This window comes from Nelumbo lutea, chromosome 4 (assembly GCF_056320005.1).
Source record: "Nelumbo lutea isolate HS-2025 chromosome 4, American lotus-T2T, whole genome shotgun sequence".
Taxonomy (NCBI): Eukaryota; Viridiplantae; Streptophyta; class Magnoliopsida; order Proteales; family Nelumbonaceae; genus Nelumbo; species Nelumbo lutea.
In genome coordinates, this window is record NC_142687.1 from 99725468 (window position 1) to 99741651 (window position 16184).

Consider the following 16184-nt stretch of genomic DNA (forward strand, 5'->3'; position numbering starts at 1 on the left):
TTTACTTTACATATTTTCTCTTAACTGGTTAAGCCCCTCACTAAGTAGGCTTGTAAAGGTGCACATAAATTTTGTTATGTTCTGGAAATTTATACAGTAAATAAACGTATCCACCATAAAATGTGTGTAGTGAAAGTGTAGAGTTCAGAATTTATTTTGAGGGTAAAATAAATGAATACAAATATAAATATGTAGAGTGCAAAAGTTATATTTTATGTTATTTTGTATGTATTTATATTATACATATTTGTATTTGTATTCCTTCCAAACTAAGCCTTACTATTTTCTTCTCAAAGGACAAATATGTTGAGGACTATCAAGAACAATATTACTAAATTGCATTGGATAGGCAAATTTTCCCTGAAAAACCTGGATGTAATTATTTTTTTTTTTGAATTTAATAACATAATAGTGAAAAAGCTTATCATAAGCCTCGGTTTTGTTAATGGAAACCATGAGCCTTTAGTGGGTCCTTTTTGTAAAGTTGTTCATTTCAAGGGGTGGACCTATAGTATTATAAGGACCATTTTTTGCTCTACTGGGCTGGGCAGTCATTGGGCTGTGGTCATTAGTGGTCTATTTGGCCCAAGGTTTGCTTATGTTTTTTGGGCCGTTTTGTATACCTCTTTCTTTCTCTTTTATTTTTATAAAAGTTTCATTTTGTTACCAAAGAAATTTAAAGGCTGCCAACATGCCTTATAGCTGGACAAGACACCAAATGAAAGAGAGCAAGTCTGAATTTGGTTCAACACCAAATTTAAAGGCTTATTGCTTTGTCTTTTAGCCAATAAAATAATAAAATAATTAAAATTTCAAAAGGTATAACGATTTGCCCAACTTCAGCTTCAGCCATTTAGGACCACACAAATTCCTTGGAATCTTATTGACTAAAACACAAAAGAATAAGTTTTTCAGTTCAGCATCTTCAGCTATATATATTCCAATATCCAGTGGTTGTAGCTCGTCCGCACATAAGCCTGTGCTTTTTGGACATTTTCATTCTCAGCCAATTTGGTTTTAGTTCGGTTTCAATTATCCTTTTAAAAAAATTAGTGATACCGACTTGATTGAAAAAAAAAAGACCCATGGTTTGGTTAATTGAATTGTGAGCATCCTTAGTCCACTCGGGATTTCCTACTCATTTTTCCTACCCACTCTCTACTCGTCGTGAATTGGAGCCACACCTCTCTATTATAAATTGAGAGATGTGTGACTCCAATTCACTGCGGGTAGAGAATAGGTAGGAAATCTGGGCTCTCCTTAGTCACCATTATTACTATGGCCGCAATTATTAATTATCAGGGTAAGTTATCATTTCTCTATGCAGCAAACGACCCTATTTCTTAATTATTACCCATGATTGCCACATTTTTCATTGCGTTATATGACCAAATTAATATTTCAAAAAACTTGGATCTAGTGTAAAACGTCATCAATGTAAAAGTACATTAATGATGTTTTACACTGAATCGTATAATAGATGACCATTACATTTTGAAAACCATGATAAAAAATGTAAGGTTTTACATCAATAAAATCGATGTAGTATTTACATCGATAATTGATGTAAAAATTTATACTTGATGAGGCTCTATATCGATTCATGATGTAAAACTTCACTCCATCCAAGCATCAACAAATCTAAAGCGGAATGAAATTTTACATCGATCTTCATTTACACTCCTTCCAAACGCCAACAAAACTGAACTGATGTAATCTTTTATATCATTCTTAATTTACACCAATTCCAGACGCAACCTTTGTTATCCAACCTTTTACAAAAAGGCCCTAGTAATTCCATCATCATTTTAAGGGTAGATTAAACCTTTTGTGTTTTCAGATAAATGCTTTAACCTCTTAGAATTCCACCCCAACGTTCCAATGAAATTCTAAATACACCCCATCTGTCAGATTGACATTAATATGTGAATCCGGATTTGGTGCAAATACAAGTATACAAATTTGGCCAATTGACCAATCAGAGTAAATATACCAGTGTTTCATACATATGTAGATCGAGCTTCTTGCATTTGTGATGATAAATTTTATGCATTAAGAACTTAACCAAAAATGAAGATTTGTTTTAAAGCATTTTAAAATTTCCAATTTTCCCATGAATTACAATATTGGAAGACAGTTATTTTGCCCATGCATTAAGAACAACCCTCTGGATACTGAATGGAAGGCAATTATTTTGGGCCTTCAGGAAGAAGGGAGAAAAAAATATTAATTAATTAAGGATCAGCTGATTATTCCTTGTTATCTTCTATCCACTGTAAATATCATAAGCAATACTTCTCCCACATGTAACTGGGTGCAAATTAAAAGATGTATACATAGAGATCGATTTCAGTAGTGTCACTTGTAGAATCTTTTCATAGCTGCAGAATGGACTATGTAAACAGAAAGTAAAATCAGCTAGCATCAAAATCATTTGAAAGGTGAGTAGATATCAGATTCTTATACGTGGCATCTCTGTATCATCCTTTTAAATTATGAATATCACTACAACAAAAACGATCTAAGCTGGTAGTACGTATATCAGAACTGCCCGCTTACAATTGTATTAAAAATGACTCTTTTAAACGGCATTTGATTGATTTCAAGTTTTGTATTAAAAACATGAAAATATCATATTCGATTAGATTGTTGATGTCAAACTAAGAGAAGGGGGTTTCTTCTTTGAAATATAAGGAAGGAATTTGGAGAGGTTAAAACGTTTGTTAATTAAAGTGATCAACTTGAATATAATCATTTATTCTCACTAGTGAAGTCATTTGTTAAATTCATCTTCTACGTATTAATTAATGTGACATATCTAATTTGCTAAAGTAGACATTGTTTGAAAATTTACTCTCCTATTCATTACTCTCACTGGATACATAGAAATTTTGTAGAAAATTTTCTACAAAATTTTTCTTTCAAACTTACAAGTATTTTCTGATTGACATTTTTCACTTATTACTACCCACCTATAACTTTTTCTTTTTTCTTTTTTTTTTTTCGTCAATCAGTTAACCGATAACTTTTCTCAACAAAAGCAAAACTGGATTTTATACCAACCACTATTCAAATATTATATGCACTACACCCCATCTCATCTTGGTTGATAGAGTTACAGAAAAGTAAATGGACATTATGGTCTATTACATCAGGCAAAATCATAGAGAAAGAATCAATGATTTAAAAACTGACTTCAAACTGAAATCACTTTGGCCATTGATTTTCTAGTCAGTAGTTTGATTGTCTAATTTGAATGGATACCTCCATTTCAATTAAAAATAAATAAAAATAAAAAACAGTTAAAAACCATTCTCTAGGACAAATGAATTATTGGTTTGACCTAAGTTAATGGGTCACTGACCAAGTCAATGATTTTTATTCAAAAAATAGGTTAAAAGTGAAACAGAACTAAACTGGTTGCTTGAATAGTTTTCAGGCTGAATGGTCCGATCTTCTGCGTCAATGGTGGTTCAAAGACCATGGAAAGAACAATGACATGTCAGGATACAAGTAGACTGCAAAGCAAGAAAAAAAAAAGATATTATACTTGTAGATATTTTGTAAAAAATATGACATACTTGTCATAAATATCCTGTCAACAAATTGAGAGTTTTAGAAAAAAGTTGAAAGTGTCCAAACAAGACATTTTTTATCCATTCCCATGAGAATGAAAGGCTCACAATGATACATCATACCAACGATTTCTGAGTCAGCAAAGCAGATAGGCTTTGAAAATTCCTAATTCCTTTCTGTAAGAAATACTCCTAATAATCCATAATGTTTCAAGCAAGCCAATCAAATATTAAATTCTTCATGTTATTCCTTGAAAAACAGACCAAAGAGGTCAACTACTCTTGATTAAGGAAGATTTGGCCCGACCTCATAGTTACGCGATACGTGGCAAAAACAACAGCTCGTCACAAAAGCAAGCCTAAGGCGCGAACACCAAGGGGAGACACCAGCGGACCGAACTCCCTACTGGGGGCCCAAATTCACCCTCGGCTCCAAACCAGAAAGTAATCCGAACTGGCCTACCTTGTAACAGTTCGGGATACACCTCGCCGAACTGGCCAACCTTGTAACAGTTCGGAATACACCTTGCCGAACTGGCCAACCTTGTAACAGTTCGGGGTACACCTCGCCGAACTGGCCCGCCCTATACATACCTCCGAACTCAAGACTTCGCCTCGCTCACCACTCTGCATCACCTTCTGGGCACCAAAACCAAACAAATCGTACCATGCCTGACACTGAGGAAGTCCGTACCCGAGGGTGCCGCACCGGACTAACTTGGGATCTGACGCTTGACGGCCGCACTCTAAACGGCCACCTACCACCGCCACCCGACACCGCCATCTCTAGTTAGAGAGACAGTTAGGCAGTGACGGTTCTGTCCCAACAGAAAGGACGACGACCGAATTGACAGACGCAAGGGTAATCATACCTGACCTGACAAGGGCCTCGGAACGAGTGCACAAAGTGATTATAAGAACCCCCTGCCCCCAACAAACAAGGTATGTGAACTTTGCGCTATCTAATCTACACTTTGCCTTTGAGAAATTAATGATTTAAGCTTCGGAGTTATCACATCGGATTCCCCCGGAGCTCTCTCCTTTCCCGTTTCAGACTCCCCAACGTTCCAACTCAGAGACGAATTCGTTGACAGCTAAGACCGATCGGATTGCACTCCATCAACTCTCATATGTGAAGACAATCAAAAGTGGGTCAATAAAGCTTGGATATTATCTTCTAGATATTTTTTCCCTTTCTAAAACACCAATTTATTGAATTGACATCTTCTACCAATAAAATACAATCCAACCCTCTACCAACTTATCTACCATCGCACATCTCATAATAAGACTTAAGACAGACCCTTTATAAAAGTAATGTTGATAAAGGGTTGGAACGTACTTTTTTGGCAGGTGAATCGGACTCCCATTTATTGTACAGCAGACATGGTCCAAATTCTCTTTTTTGTTGGTATTCGGTCCAAATTCTGTCCAGACAATTTTAGTTTTTTCCTGCAGAAGGGCAAGAGATTTAGAAAATATCTTCAAGATTACTAAGCACTTGTCTCATTATCTTGATTAAATATTGTAAAACACTAAAACCATTGGTTATTAATAAATCTCCTTTTTCTTCCAAACTGCAGTCAAGATCCCTTCGGTTCCATTATTATCTTAATAACTAAATTATTTTTTAATCATTTTATTTGATATTTTCCTACCATTCTTTATCCCCTGTTGGGATAATAGGCTAAATAATAAAGAACTGTGATAAAATTCTTATTAATAAAGACTGGGAAAAAAGGAATCAGGACCATTAATTCTGTATACCTTTGTCTTGGATATTAACAATAAAGATGACAAGTTCAAAATGTCTATTCCCAGATCAAATTGGTAGAAGGTTGGTATGTATTTTATTGGCAGAAGATCGCAATTCATCTGAATCAATTAGTGTTATCAAAACTACGTATAAAGAATTTAATGAATTATTATATAAGGTACATGTGGCGAATTGGGATCTGCTACTCATTGAACACGCTCACAATGACCTTACAGCCACATCTCACCCTGTAAGAACATCTCTATGAATAATAAATACAAATATGGGAGAAATTTCTGATGTACAGCTAGGACATGTTGTAAGGTCGGTGTAAGATGTACTGTGTGAGGAGAAGATCTGGACTCACATGTGGTTATAAGAGGTGAAAATCATGTACTTGAGGAATTTGCTTTGCATTGGGCCTGGGCTTCTGGGTTAGGAGCACTCAAATTTTAACATATTCTCAACCTGAGCTTGCCAATAGGGCTGTCAACGGGTTGGTTCTGGGTTGGAACCAGGTAGAACTGGTCCTAGAACCGATAGAAGAACTCATGGACCTGGAACCGATCCAGACCCTATAGGGTCTGAAATTCTGGACCCAGAACCGAACTGATCGATTTTTGGGACAATCGAGTCTAATCCAATGGACCCGATTTGAATATGTATGCTAATAATACCCCTGCTAAAAAGTGCAATAAAAACCCTGTAAAAACCTAAAACACAACAAAAATCCTACTAAAAACAATACAAAAACCTGCTGAAAAGGAAATTGATAAAAACAATAATATATATATATATATATATATATATATATATATGGATTGGGTCCAAATCAGTTTGGGACAAGGTGGATTCGGTTCTGACCTGATAATAATTGGGAACTTTTTTTTTAAGAACCGGAACTGATCCATTGGGACCAGAACCGCCCCAATTGGTCTGGTTCCATCGGGTCTGACCTGATCCATTGACAGCCTTACTTGTCAAGTTGCATCACTAATAGCATTGCTGGGTGGGAAGGTCATGGATCGGTAGGGCAACATGGGCGGGCTGGGCCAGGTTTAAGGTCAACTCAGGCCCAAGGCTTAGGCACAAGACTCGAGCTCATGAGCTGAAGGTCAAACCTGATATAGCGGATCCGAACCCAGCTTGAGAGAAAGAACACTTAGATGTTTATTTATTTCTTTATTTAATAAGTGGTAGACAATTAGACATAGTTTGGTCATGTGTATAAGAAGATCGTCAATAGAAGCCTTAATAAGAATTGAAGGGGTTAAAATGGTCAGGGGAAGAAAAAAAAAGGACTTTGGTAAAAGTGGTTAAAAATGACTTAAACACTAATAATTTAACAATGGATATTACTTTAAGCTCGGATTGGAAGGAATAGAAATACAAATATATAAAGTGTAAAACGTTGTATTTTGTATTATAAGTATATATTTGTATTTGTACTTCTTCTAAACTGATCCTTATATATAATAGAATGCAAAGTAGGATTTGTGTAGCTGACCCATATAGTTGGGAAAATTTGCCTGAGCTATTAAATAGAAAAATTGTATATTTTGTGTAAAATGACTAATTTCATGTGCATATAATGTTTCAATCTGTCATTAATCCGACTGGTCGAATGGCTTGCATTGTTATTTGGTCAAGATTCCAAGTCTGATTTGCATGAAACTCACCATTTGATCAAAAACAATTTATCTGGTCAAAAACTGCCCAAACCGGGTGGTTAAATCATTGACCTGTTCGATCCAGTAATGGGTCACGAGTTGTACACTCGAAGTATGTACAAACTTCTGGAGGTCATGATTAACTTTGCATTCAGATGTAAATTTTAGCATTTTTCTATAAATAAAAAAATTAAAAACTGAATTAAAAAATATAGTTAAATATATTTATATATATGGTGATGTATAATGGTCTGCCGCATTTCATTCGGATGGTCGAATTCATAACCCACGACGTGAAAACAAAAATGATTTGACCTTCGGATCCATTTTTAAAATTGATATGTATAATCAAATTGGGCTATGTGCCACCAAATGATTCGTCCAACTTGCCTGATCACATCCAAGGCTGGACTTATGTTATTTTATAGGGTTGTCTTTCAGGTTTCTAGAGATTTCCCAGGACTAATAAAATATAAGGTTGCCTGCAGACACAATCTAGGGTACATAACTGAGTCATTTCTTGCATTCTGATGATTGGGATCAAATGATCACATATTTCCTAATCAAATTAATTTTGAAATATCCACTTAAATTCATGGTTAGGTTCTGTCAAATAATTTTTGACAATCTATGTGAAATCAGATTCAGTCCTGTTCATACCGTTTTCACAGCTACTTGCGACTGTGTACTAAGAATAGATTGTTTGGTTCAAATAGAAATTAGAATTGGAATTAGAATCAATTGGAATGAAATCTTATTCTTAAGGGAGGGAAAGGAAATGAGGGAATGTCATTCCACCAGAAATAGGAATGAGATTTCAATTCTGCCTAACCAAAGAATTTGAACATGCCTAAAGCAGATTATGTAAGTCCCTTACTACAAGATTATAACAGGTATACAATGCTTGTTAGGTGAACTGGATCTTGAACAATTAACTCTACCACCCACATTGTCGGTGCAACAATTAATGTCCCAGGCTCTCAGCCTCAGCAACCTACTGACTGCAAATGCACGAGAGCAAAATATACAGAGTGTAAATTCTGCTGTATTTTGGCTTCATATTTTACTGTCTTAAGAGGTAAAATGAGAATTGGTAGGAGGGTTAAAAAGTAGGAATGGCAACGGGGCGGGGAGACCCCGACCCCCAAATCATCCCCCGTCCCCGACCCTGATCCTGTCGGGGAAAAAAATTCCCCTCCATCCCCGACCCCGACGGGGAATTCATCCTTGTCGGAGACTCGAAACCCCGATTTGAGAGAGAGACTCCAGACTTGCGATTTGCGAGTAGATTTTCAAATCTATAATCTATTTGAGATTTCAAAAATCAGAAATCAAAAGCATTGAAAGAGAGGACCATTACGGGCTTTGAGTTGCAGCATTGCCTCACCTGAGAGAGAGAGAGAGAGAGAGAGAGAGACGAAGAAGGAAGAACAGATAAATGAAAGAAGAAGAGTAGGGCACTTCCATACTAGGGTTTTGAGTTTCAGGCTTTCAGCCACCACATCTGTTCTTTCTTATTTGTCTGTCGAAATGGTAGTAGAAGAGTCTCTCAACAGAAGAAGAGCTGAAGAGTAGGGCACTACCATACTAGAGTTTTGAGTTTCAGGCTTTCAGCCGCTGCATCTGTTATTTCTTCTTCGCCTGTCGGGTGGTAGAAGAGTCTCTCGAGAGTTTTAAGTTTTTGTCCTTTTAGTCTACTTTTTTACTCTTTTTTGAGTTTTTGTAATTTATGTAATGTTTAATTAATTGTTAGTTGAAATTGTTATTTTGTTAATCAAATAATATATAACATTATAATATATTATACATATTATATTAATCGGGGCCAGGGCGGGATGAAAATTGCATTCCCCACCCCGATTGGGAATTCAATGTTAGTCCCATCCCCGACCCCGCTAAAGCACTCTCCATACCCAGCCCCGCCAGGTCGGAGAGCCCAAGTACCCATTGAAGACGGGGAAAATTGCCATCCCTATCAAAAAGCAACATAAGATAAAAAACAAAAGTTTGAGTGACTGATTGGGACTTTATTTGTTTGGGAGTAAAATAAAAGGCATGTAAAATTTGCATTGATTATCATTTTGAGATGTAAAATTTGCATTGATATGGTCTCCATTTTATATGAGAGAGAACTGAGGTAGGAGGTAGTGCAAATTTTGATTATCTTTTTGAGATGTAAAATTTGTATTGATAGTAAGTGCAAATGAGACAAAAGTACAAGTTTTATATCAGGTAAAAGTGTAAAGCACAATTACAAATAAATATATACAAAACTAAATGGAATGCAAAATTTGCATCTGGTTCAGATTTGCTTTGCAAACAAATAAAGCCTAAAATTCGTATATTAAATTTTTAGTGATGGTGTTTCTCCATGCTCAATTGTCAAATCTAAATTAATGCTGAAACTTTACTGCACCAACACATTCATCTGCAGCTGAAGTAGAAAAAACAAAGAAAAAAAGAAAAACTATTTATTGTCATATGCCGCCGAGACAAAATTTCTTCAATCTCAACAAAAAGAAAATCGAATGAGCACGGAATGATCATGCAATGTTGTCCACCAAGTTTAGAGTTTCTTCATGATCTGCAGAATTCTTTATGCGCTCCATTGCTTTATCAACCTATGAAAGATCAAAAAATATTGATTACTTGCTCCATTTTAATATATGTGATTTTAATATATATATTCATATAAAGTGAACAAAGAAGACTTACCTCCTTTATCCAATTTGTTTTGGCAGTTAAAATGATAAGGGTTACCGTCTGTAGAGAAACTCCTAATATCATCCCCCACCAAATCCCCTGAAAAAGACTCAGTTCAGTGATCAGAATAGATAATTAATACATAGAACAATAGAGACTAGAGAGAGAGAGAGAGACACTTACAGTTGCTCCTAGACTTGTTTTGAACCCAAGAACACATCCAACGGGGAGACCAATAATGTAGTAAGTGCTTAAATTAACATAAGCCACCAGGGCTTGCCATCCACTCCCAATAGCAACACCTGAAATCCCAAAACATTTCTGATGAAACCCTAAAAGAGTTTGTAACTTTGAATTCAGGCATGCTCATTTAAGCCTAGTCCATCTGAATATTGAGAGCTTTTTGACGTGTTTATTTGAATAAACACTTGCTTTTAAGCACTCCCAAACATGGCGTTAGTCCAAAGTTTGGAATGTGGTTAACTTCTTTTGGACAGCGTATTTATTTCTGAAAATTGTACCTGAGAGTATGGGTTGAATGCCATTTAGGAAGACTGAGATTGCAAGCAATGGTGTCAATTCGGAAACCGCCTTAATAACTGAACTGCTAGAAGTGAAAGCCTCACTTAAAGGGGTTCGGCATACAAGAACAATTACACTAAAAACCAAACTGATCAAGATGCTGGTTGTGTTGACAACAATCACTGAGAACTTGGTGACCTTTGGGTGAGCAGCCCCGAGCTCATTACCCACTCGAACACTGCAAACCCCAGAAAACTGTAAGCACTAAAATTCTGCATTTATCTGTTATTGAATTCAGATGCAATTACAAATTTAATTAATGCTACAAACCTGGCAGCTGCACTTAGACCCAACATAAATTGCATGTCCCAATTCAGGTAATTCATGCTGAAATATCCACAGAACATGTAAGTGTACAACACAGAGAGAGAGAGAGAGAGAGTTGATTTACTTGGCCATACCATATAGAAATAGAGTCAAGTGCAACCGTAGGATTAGGGAGGAGGCCTGATATAAGTACCAGGCTCTGGTTGTACCATATCTCCAAGCTGTATCAACATGTTCAAAGGATTAATTGGATAACCTGAGTTAATAAGATTAAAGATTAGAACTTAGGAAAATGTTTTGCACACATACCACAGCATGACAGCAGAGGAAGCTGTGAGCTTGAAATAAGACCATAGTCCTTTGAAGGTCTTCATAGAGAACCCAGTCCAAGTCTTCTTGCAAGATGGGCTTAAAAGTACATAAAGCCCAGTTATTATAAGTAAGACCCACCAAGAGAAACTCAATGTAAGAGATGCTCCTAGAAGCCCACACTTGAAAACATAGAGAACCAGCCATGTAAGCAGAATGTGCAAGAGGAACACCCCTACAGAAATGCAAGCTAATGGGTTGACTATGTTCTGGGCTTGGAGGAACCTCTGCAAGGGACAGTAGATTGCAAAGGCATAAAGTTGAGGGAGGAGCCCATGTGAGAAGACTTGGCCATTGTCTGCTATGCTGTCTGATTGACCAATTGCTCGGAGGATTGGGCCTGAGAACCAGTAAACAAAGGAGAGAATCACAGCAGCTCCCAAATGCAAAATTATGGCTTTCTGGCAAATGATACCAAGGGCGGCATACTTCTTCGCTCCATAAGCTTGGCCACACACAGTCTGCACTGCACTAGACATGCCCAACTAGACAAAGCATCACGACAAATTAACAGCAGAAAATAAATGAAGTTATAAAAGCATGTATAAATATTCTTGATTACTAATCCTTTGTGTTTTTCTATCTAACGGTTAAAAACCTTTTGGTAAACTTTGCTCTTTTTTTTTTTTTTTTTCTGTATGAAAACGTGTTAGGCGTGCATAATTTATCGAAAAGCAAACGGGGCTTTAGTGAAAGATGGATTATGTAAATAGATTGCAAATTATAGGGGTGTTTTAGTAAAATAAAAACTATAGGATAGATTTAAATAAATCCGTAAAACTATAGGGAGTGTTCTAGAAAATGACCCTATTTATTATTTTATTTTAAGTGAGATATCCTATTTAAATATTTATTTTTAATGAACTAGTTTCCCCTTTATCATAAGTGAGATATCCCAGTTTTATCATAAAAGGATTAGAAAATAAGTTGGAATCAAAATTAATTTATAGTGAACTTCGACGTCCAGCCTCTAGAGAGAGAGATGCTGATAAGCAGTGAAAAGAAAAGCATGAAGAAGCTGGATTGAAGAGAGACTCACCATGATGCCATAAGCAAGACCTTGGATTCCGACGTTGGCGATAGAAGCTCCGGCAAGTTCCAAGGAACCGAGATGACCAGTGAACATCTGGGTTACTAAACTGAGCATGAAATTGAAAATGGAGACAATGATAGAAGACCCAGAGAGGAGCCAAAGCAGTCTGGACTCCCAAGCGAACAGCCGTGACCACCACCTCAGAGGCATAGCTTCAAGTGACAATATCTCTTCAACGGCGTCGGAAGACAAATCGGAGAGCCGGGGAAAGCTTTCCAGGCCGAGCAACAATGGCTCACTGACGCTGCTCTGTCCCATGGTGCAGAGATCTCTGTTTTGCTTGTAACCACTGTAACTGGGCTCAGTTGATTATTTATCGCTCATAGACATATGCAAATACAAGGGAATGCGCCGTGCACGCTTTAAGGAATTAAAGGAGAAGACTACATCTACCCTTCTGGACTGTTGACTTGGTGTGCTTACCAGATTTCAGAGAAGGGAAGTAGCTACTGCTATCTAACTTCTACACTTCACCATGAAGCAAGCTTTTTATTAAGTCTCAGGACCAGACTTGAAGTCTTAACTAAAAATCTGTGTAATGATGTCATAATTTATAAGAAGAGCAACCCTCCAACAAAAAAGGAGAAATATTCCAAAACCGAAATTGGTTTGGATCAGGGTTTTGGCAGACAAGGCCATGTATGGGAATGCTTAAGTTAAAAATAAGTGCTACAAGAATAGCACTTATTTGCATTGGGCATCCAACTTTTTCAAGTGCTTATTTTAAAAAATAAGCACTTATTTTATATTGGGTGTTTGTTAGTCTTTTTCTCTAATAAGTACTTAAATAAGCATTTGTGACTATTTTGTCCTTCGGTTTCTTTCAAATTCAAAATATACCCTTTGAAAGCACTTTTGTTAAATTACTTTTTATAAAAACACTTTTATGAAAGCACTTTTACAAAAGTACTTTTATGAAAACACTTTTACAAAAACACTTCTATAAAAGTGCATTTACCAAAGCACTTTTAAGAAAGTACCCTTACGAATGCACTTTTATGAAAGCACTTTTGTAAAATTACTTTTATAAAGTCCTTTCATAAAAGTGCTTTCATAAAAGTACTTTCATAAAAGTGCTTTCATAAAAGTACTTTCATAAAAGTGCTTTCATTTAAGTTCTTTCGTAAAAGTAGTTTTATAAAAATGTTTTTGTAAAAGTGCTTCATAAAAGTACTTTTATAAAATTGTTTTCGTAAAATGCTTTCATAAAAGTACTTTTGTAAAATTTAACTAAGAATAATTTTATTAGTGGTATTTTAAAATTCAATTAGGGATAATTTTGGAAGAAAAAAGTTGAATAAGTGCTTATTGTATAAGCACTTAAAAAAAGCTGGAAATTTGGTTTAAAAAATAAGCACTTGTTTCGGGCTCATTTCCTAAATACCAATAAGTGCTTAAGGGCCCAAATAAGCACTTATTTTTAAGCACTGCTAAACATGGCCTAAGAATCATATGAGGAGTCTGATTTCAGCAAGTATCTTTTGATAAATGGTTTGTTGGGTTTTTTATAGTGTTATGTGCCGTTACTGATTCAACTAGGTGATGTAGACAATAAGACTCAATTTAAACAATTTTAGTTGGGAGAGAGATGTGATTGACCCAAATGGGTATTCATGACCAATGTTTTAAAAAGAAATCTGGTTCGAACTGATAACCTGTTCTGAAAAATAAATTAAAAAAATAATTTAAATGAAAAAAAAAACAGCCAAAGACTGTTGAATGGATTGAACAAGTTAACGGTTTAATCGCTTTGATCAATGGATCATTGACCAATTCAACAGTTTTTGGCCAGAGACCAGATTTGAGATAAAATGGAACCGATTGCATGGATGGTTCCAAACCATCTGGAACGACAGTTTAAAAATATTATTTATGACCCTTAATTTCTTACCCATTATTTAAATCAATGGATGGATTTGAATAGGTTATAAGTGGCTGGATTGGGTTACAAATTGCAACCCCTAAATATTTATTTAGGCTCAATTTGGAAGGAATAGAAATGCAAATAAATAAAGTACAAAATCTTATATTTTGTATTATTTTATATGTATTTGTATTGTACATATTTGTATTTATATTCTTTTCAAATTAAGCCTTAATAACCTTCTAAAATAATTGTCATATAAACTAAACTACTTTATTTTACATGTAGGCATGTCAAATGGATGAGGTAAGGTGGTAAGGTGTGCCAAATCCGATCGTTAATACAGTGCCATAACATTTGTAAATAGAGCCACCGAGTGCAAAGATACTATATGTGGAACGGAGAAAGTCAGATCGGGTTCGGGTTGAACAGATCAAAGCAAATGTCCCCAAAAGGGATTTACTTTGTAGATGGAAACTCAAATGTCCCAAAAAGTTTGTTTGAACAATTGGGAGACAGGGAAAGAGATTTTAATTCGGGTCTACCAGACCACCAATCATTCCAAATCTTGTGAATAAGTACCGACCTTTCGGTCAAAATCTGTTTGGTAGTTAAACTCTTAAACCATTTGGCATTTGCTATCTATCAGTCAAACTTCCTCCAATAATAAATGCAATCAAGAGGACTGGTCTGTGCCTCTTGGTCTCGGATGAAACCCAAAGTGTTCACTTGTTGCATGTTTCGCGGCCCAACACTGCTATATGTTACTGGTTGGGATTCGTGCAATGCAGAGCAAGATTGAAAGTAAAAGGAGTCCTATCAAATTCCCTATTGACACCAGAATAATATACGGATTTTATTAAAGGAAATTAAAACAAAGGAATCCTATGATATTTAGAAATGCTGGGAGACGGGGGTAGCATGCCCCCAGGAGCCAGAAATGCAAATAATTAAAAGAGAGGAGGGAATGGAGGCTGGGGTAGGGAAAATATTTAGAAATGCTAGGAGCTAAGTCTTTTTATGTAAAAATTAAGCATTTTTTTTTTGTTTTCTCTGGTTAGTTAGTCTAATTACAAATCAAGTAAGTTGTATATCCCAACAAGTGTAGGCAAATTTGTATTTATATTTTATTAATTTTTATTTTATTTTTAAATTAAAAATTTTAATTGTTAAAATAATTAACTTTGTTTGTATTTTAATTTCTAGTATTTTTAAAATAACAGTAAATTAGTAAAAGTTAATTTTAAAATCAATAATTTAATTTGTATAAGACTTGGATGATGATGATGATCAAGTTAGTTAAGGGGAGGTTTTTTGCATAGGACAAAGTAGAGAGGAAGTTGGTCAAACTACATGGGAGGTTTAAGTAATTTATTTCATGGGTGCAAGAAGGGTGTCAATGGACCGGTTTTGGATTGGATCCCATCCAAACCAAAATTAATTTGGACGGGTTGGACAGACCAATAAGACATTGAACTGGACCAGTCTAAATTTAATGGTCCAAAGTATTTATTGGACTGGGTTGGATTGAGCCAATATCTGGTCTAGTGATAGAAGATAAGAACATAGGTGTCAATGGACCAAGTTTGGATTAGAATTAAACTACATTAAAGCAAATATGAACATCCAAACATTGAATTGCACCGTTCCAAAATGGTCCAAAATATTCATTGGATTGGGTTGGACCTAGTGTAATGGACTCACATTCGACTGGATCGAATTGGACCAAATCTAGTCCAATTGACACCCCTAGGTACAAGTTAGGTGGGCTGGGTTAGGTTTAAGGTCAATCTAGGTCCAACTTTTCACATTGAGTCTAAGGTTGAGCCTAGATTAGGTTTGAGGTCAAGCTTGATCGTTCAAACATAGGCCTAGCCCAAACTTAAAACTTACATACTCAATTTGGGCCTAGGCCTAAACTTAAGTTGGCCTTGGATTGGTCAATTAGGCTTAAGTGGGCCTATTAGGTCCAATGTAGTAAAAAATTGTATGAACCTATTTAGTATCACTAAATTAAACCTTTAAATAGAAATTTTATATATTTTGCATATAAGCATGCATTCATATATGTATGAATAGTCTAATTGGATATTCAAGAATGAGTTGGGGGTTTAGGCAGAGGACCTAGCAAAAATCGGGTGTTGAAAACTGCATCTCTTTGTTGTTAGGTAGCAGGCTATGGAACAACAAAGACCAAAATAAACACATGGGGATTTTTACAATGGGTGCAAAGAGAGGTAGTCTATAGACCTTTGTAATTCCAAAAGTGTCCCTGCCTCTCTTAGTTGAACTAGGGACACTTTTG

The 16184-nt window shown here is 35.8% G+C and overlaps 1 protein-coding gene across 1 annotated transcript; it reads right to left on the minus strand.

Moving 5' to 3' along the window:
* Positions 1-9205: 9205 nt before the first annotated feature.
* Positions 9206-12619, minus strand: TT12 (MATE efflux family protein). Its single transcript, XM_088981919.1, has 8 exons — positions 11962-12619; positions 10863-11407; positions 10688-10774; positions 10557-10613; positions 10226-10464; positions 9888-10006; positions 9717-9803; positions 9206-9622 (listed from the first exon to the last, which is right to left on the minus strand). The coding sequence occupies exons 1-8, from the start codon at positions 12271-12273 to the stop codon at positions 9545-9547; spliced, it is 1524 nt and encodes a 507-aa protein (XP_088838045.1). The 5' UTR covers positions 12274-12619; the 3' UTR covers positions 9206-9544.
* Between the last annotated feature and the right edge of the window lie 3565 nt (positions 12620-16184).

Bases quoted from the DNA above. Each gene is read 5' to 3' on its own strand.
- TT12 (XM_088981919.1), bottom strand. From the start codon at position 12,273: ATGGGACAGAGCAGCGTCAGTGAGCCATTGTTGCTCGGCCTGGAAAGC. The intron at 10,007-10,225 runs GTACAATTTTCA...TTGGGATTTCAG, and splicing joins CATTCAACCCATACTCTCAG to GTGTTGCTATTGGGAGTGGA. The intron at 9,623-9,716 runs GTAAGTCTTCTT...GATCTTTCATAG, and splicing joins AAACAAATTGGATAAAGGAG to GTTGATAAAGCAATGGAGCG.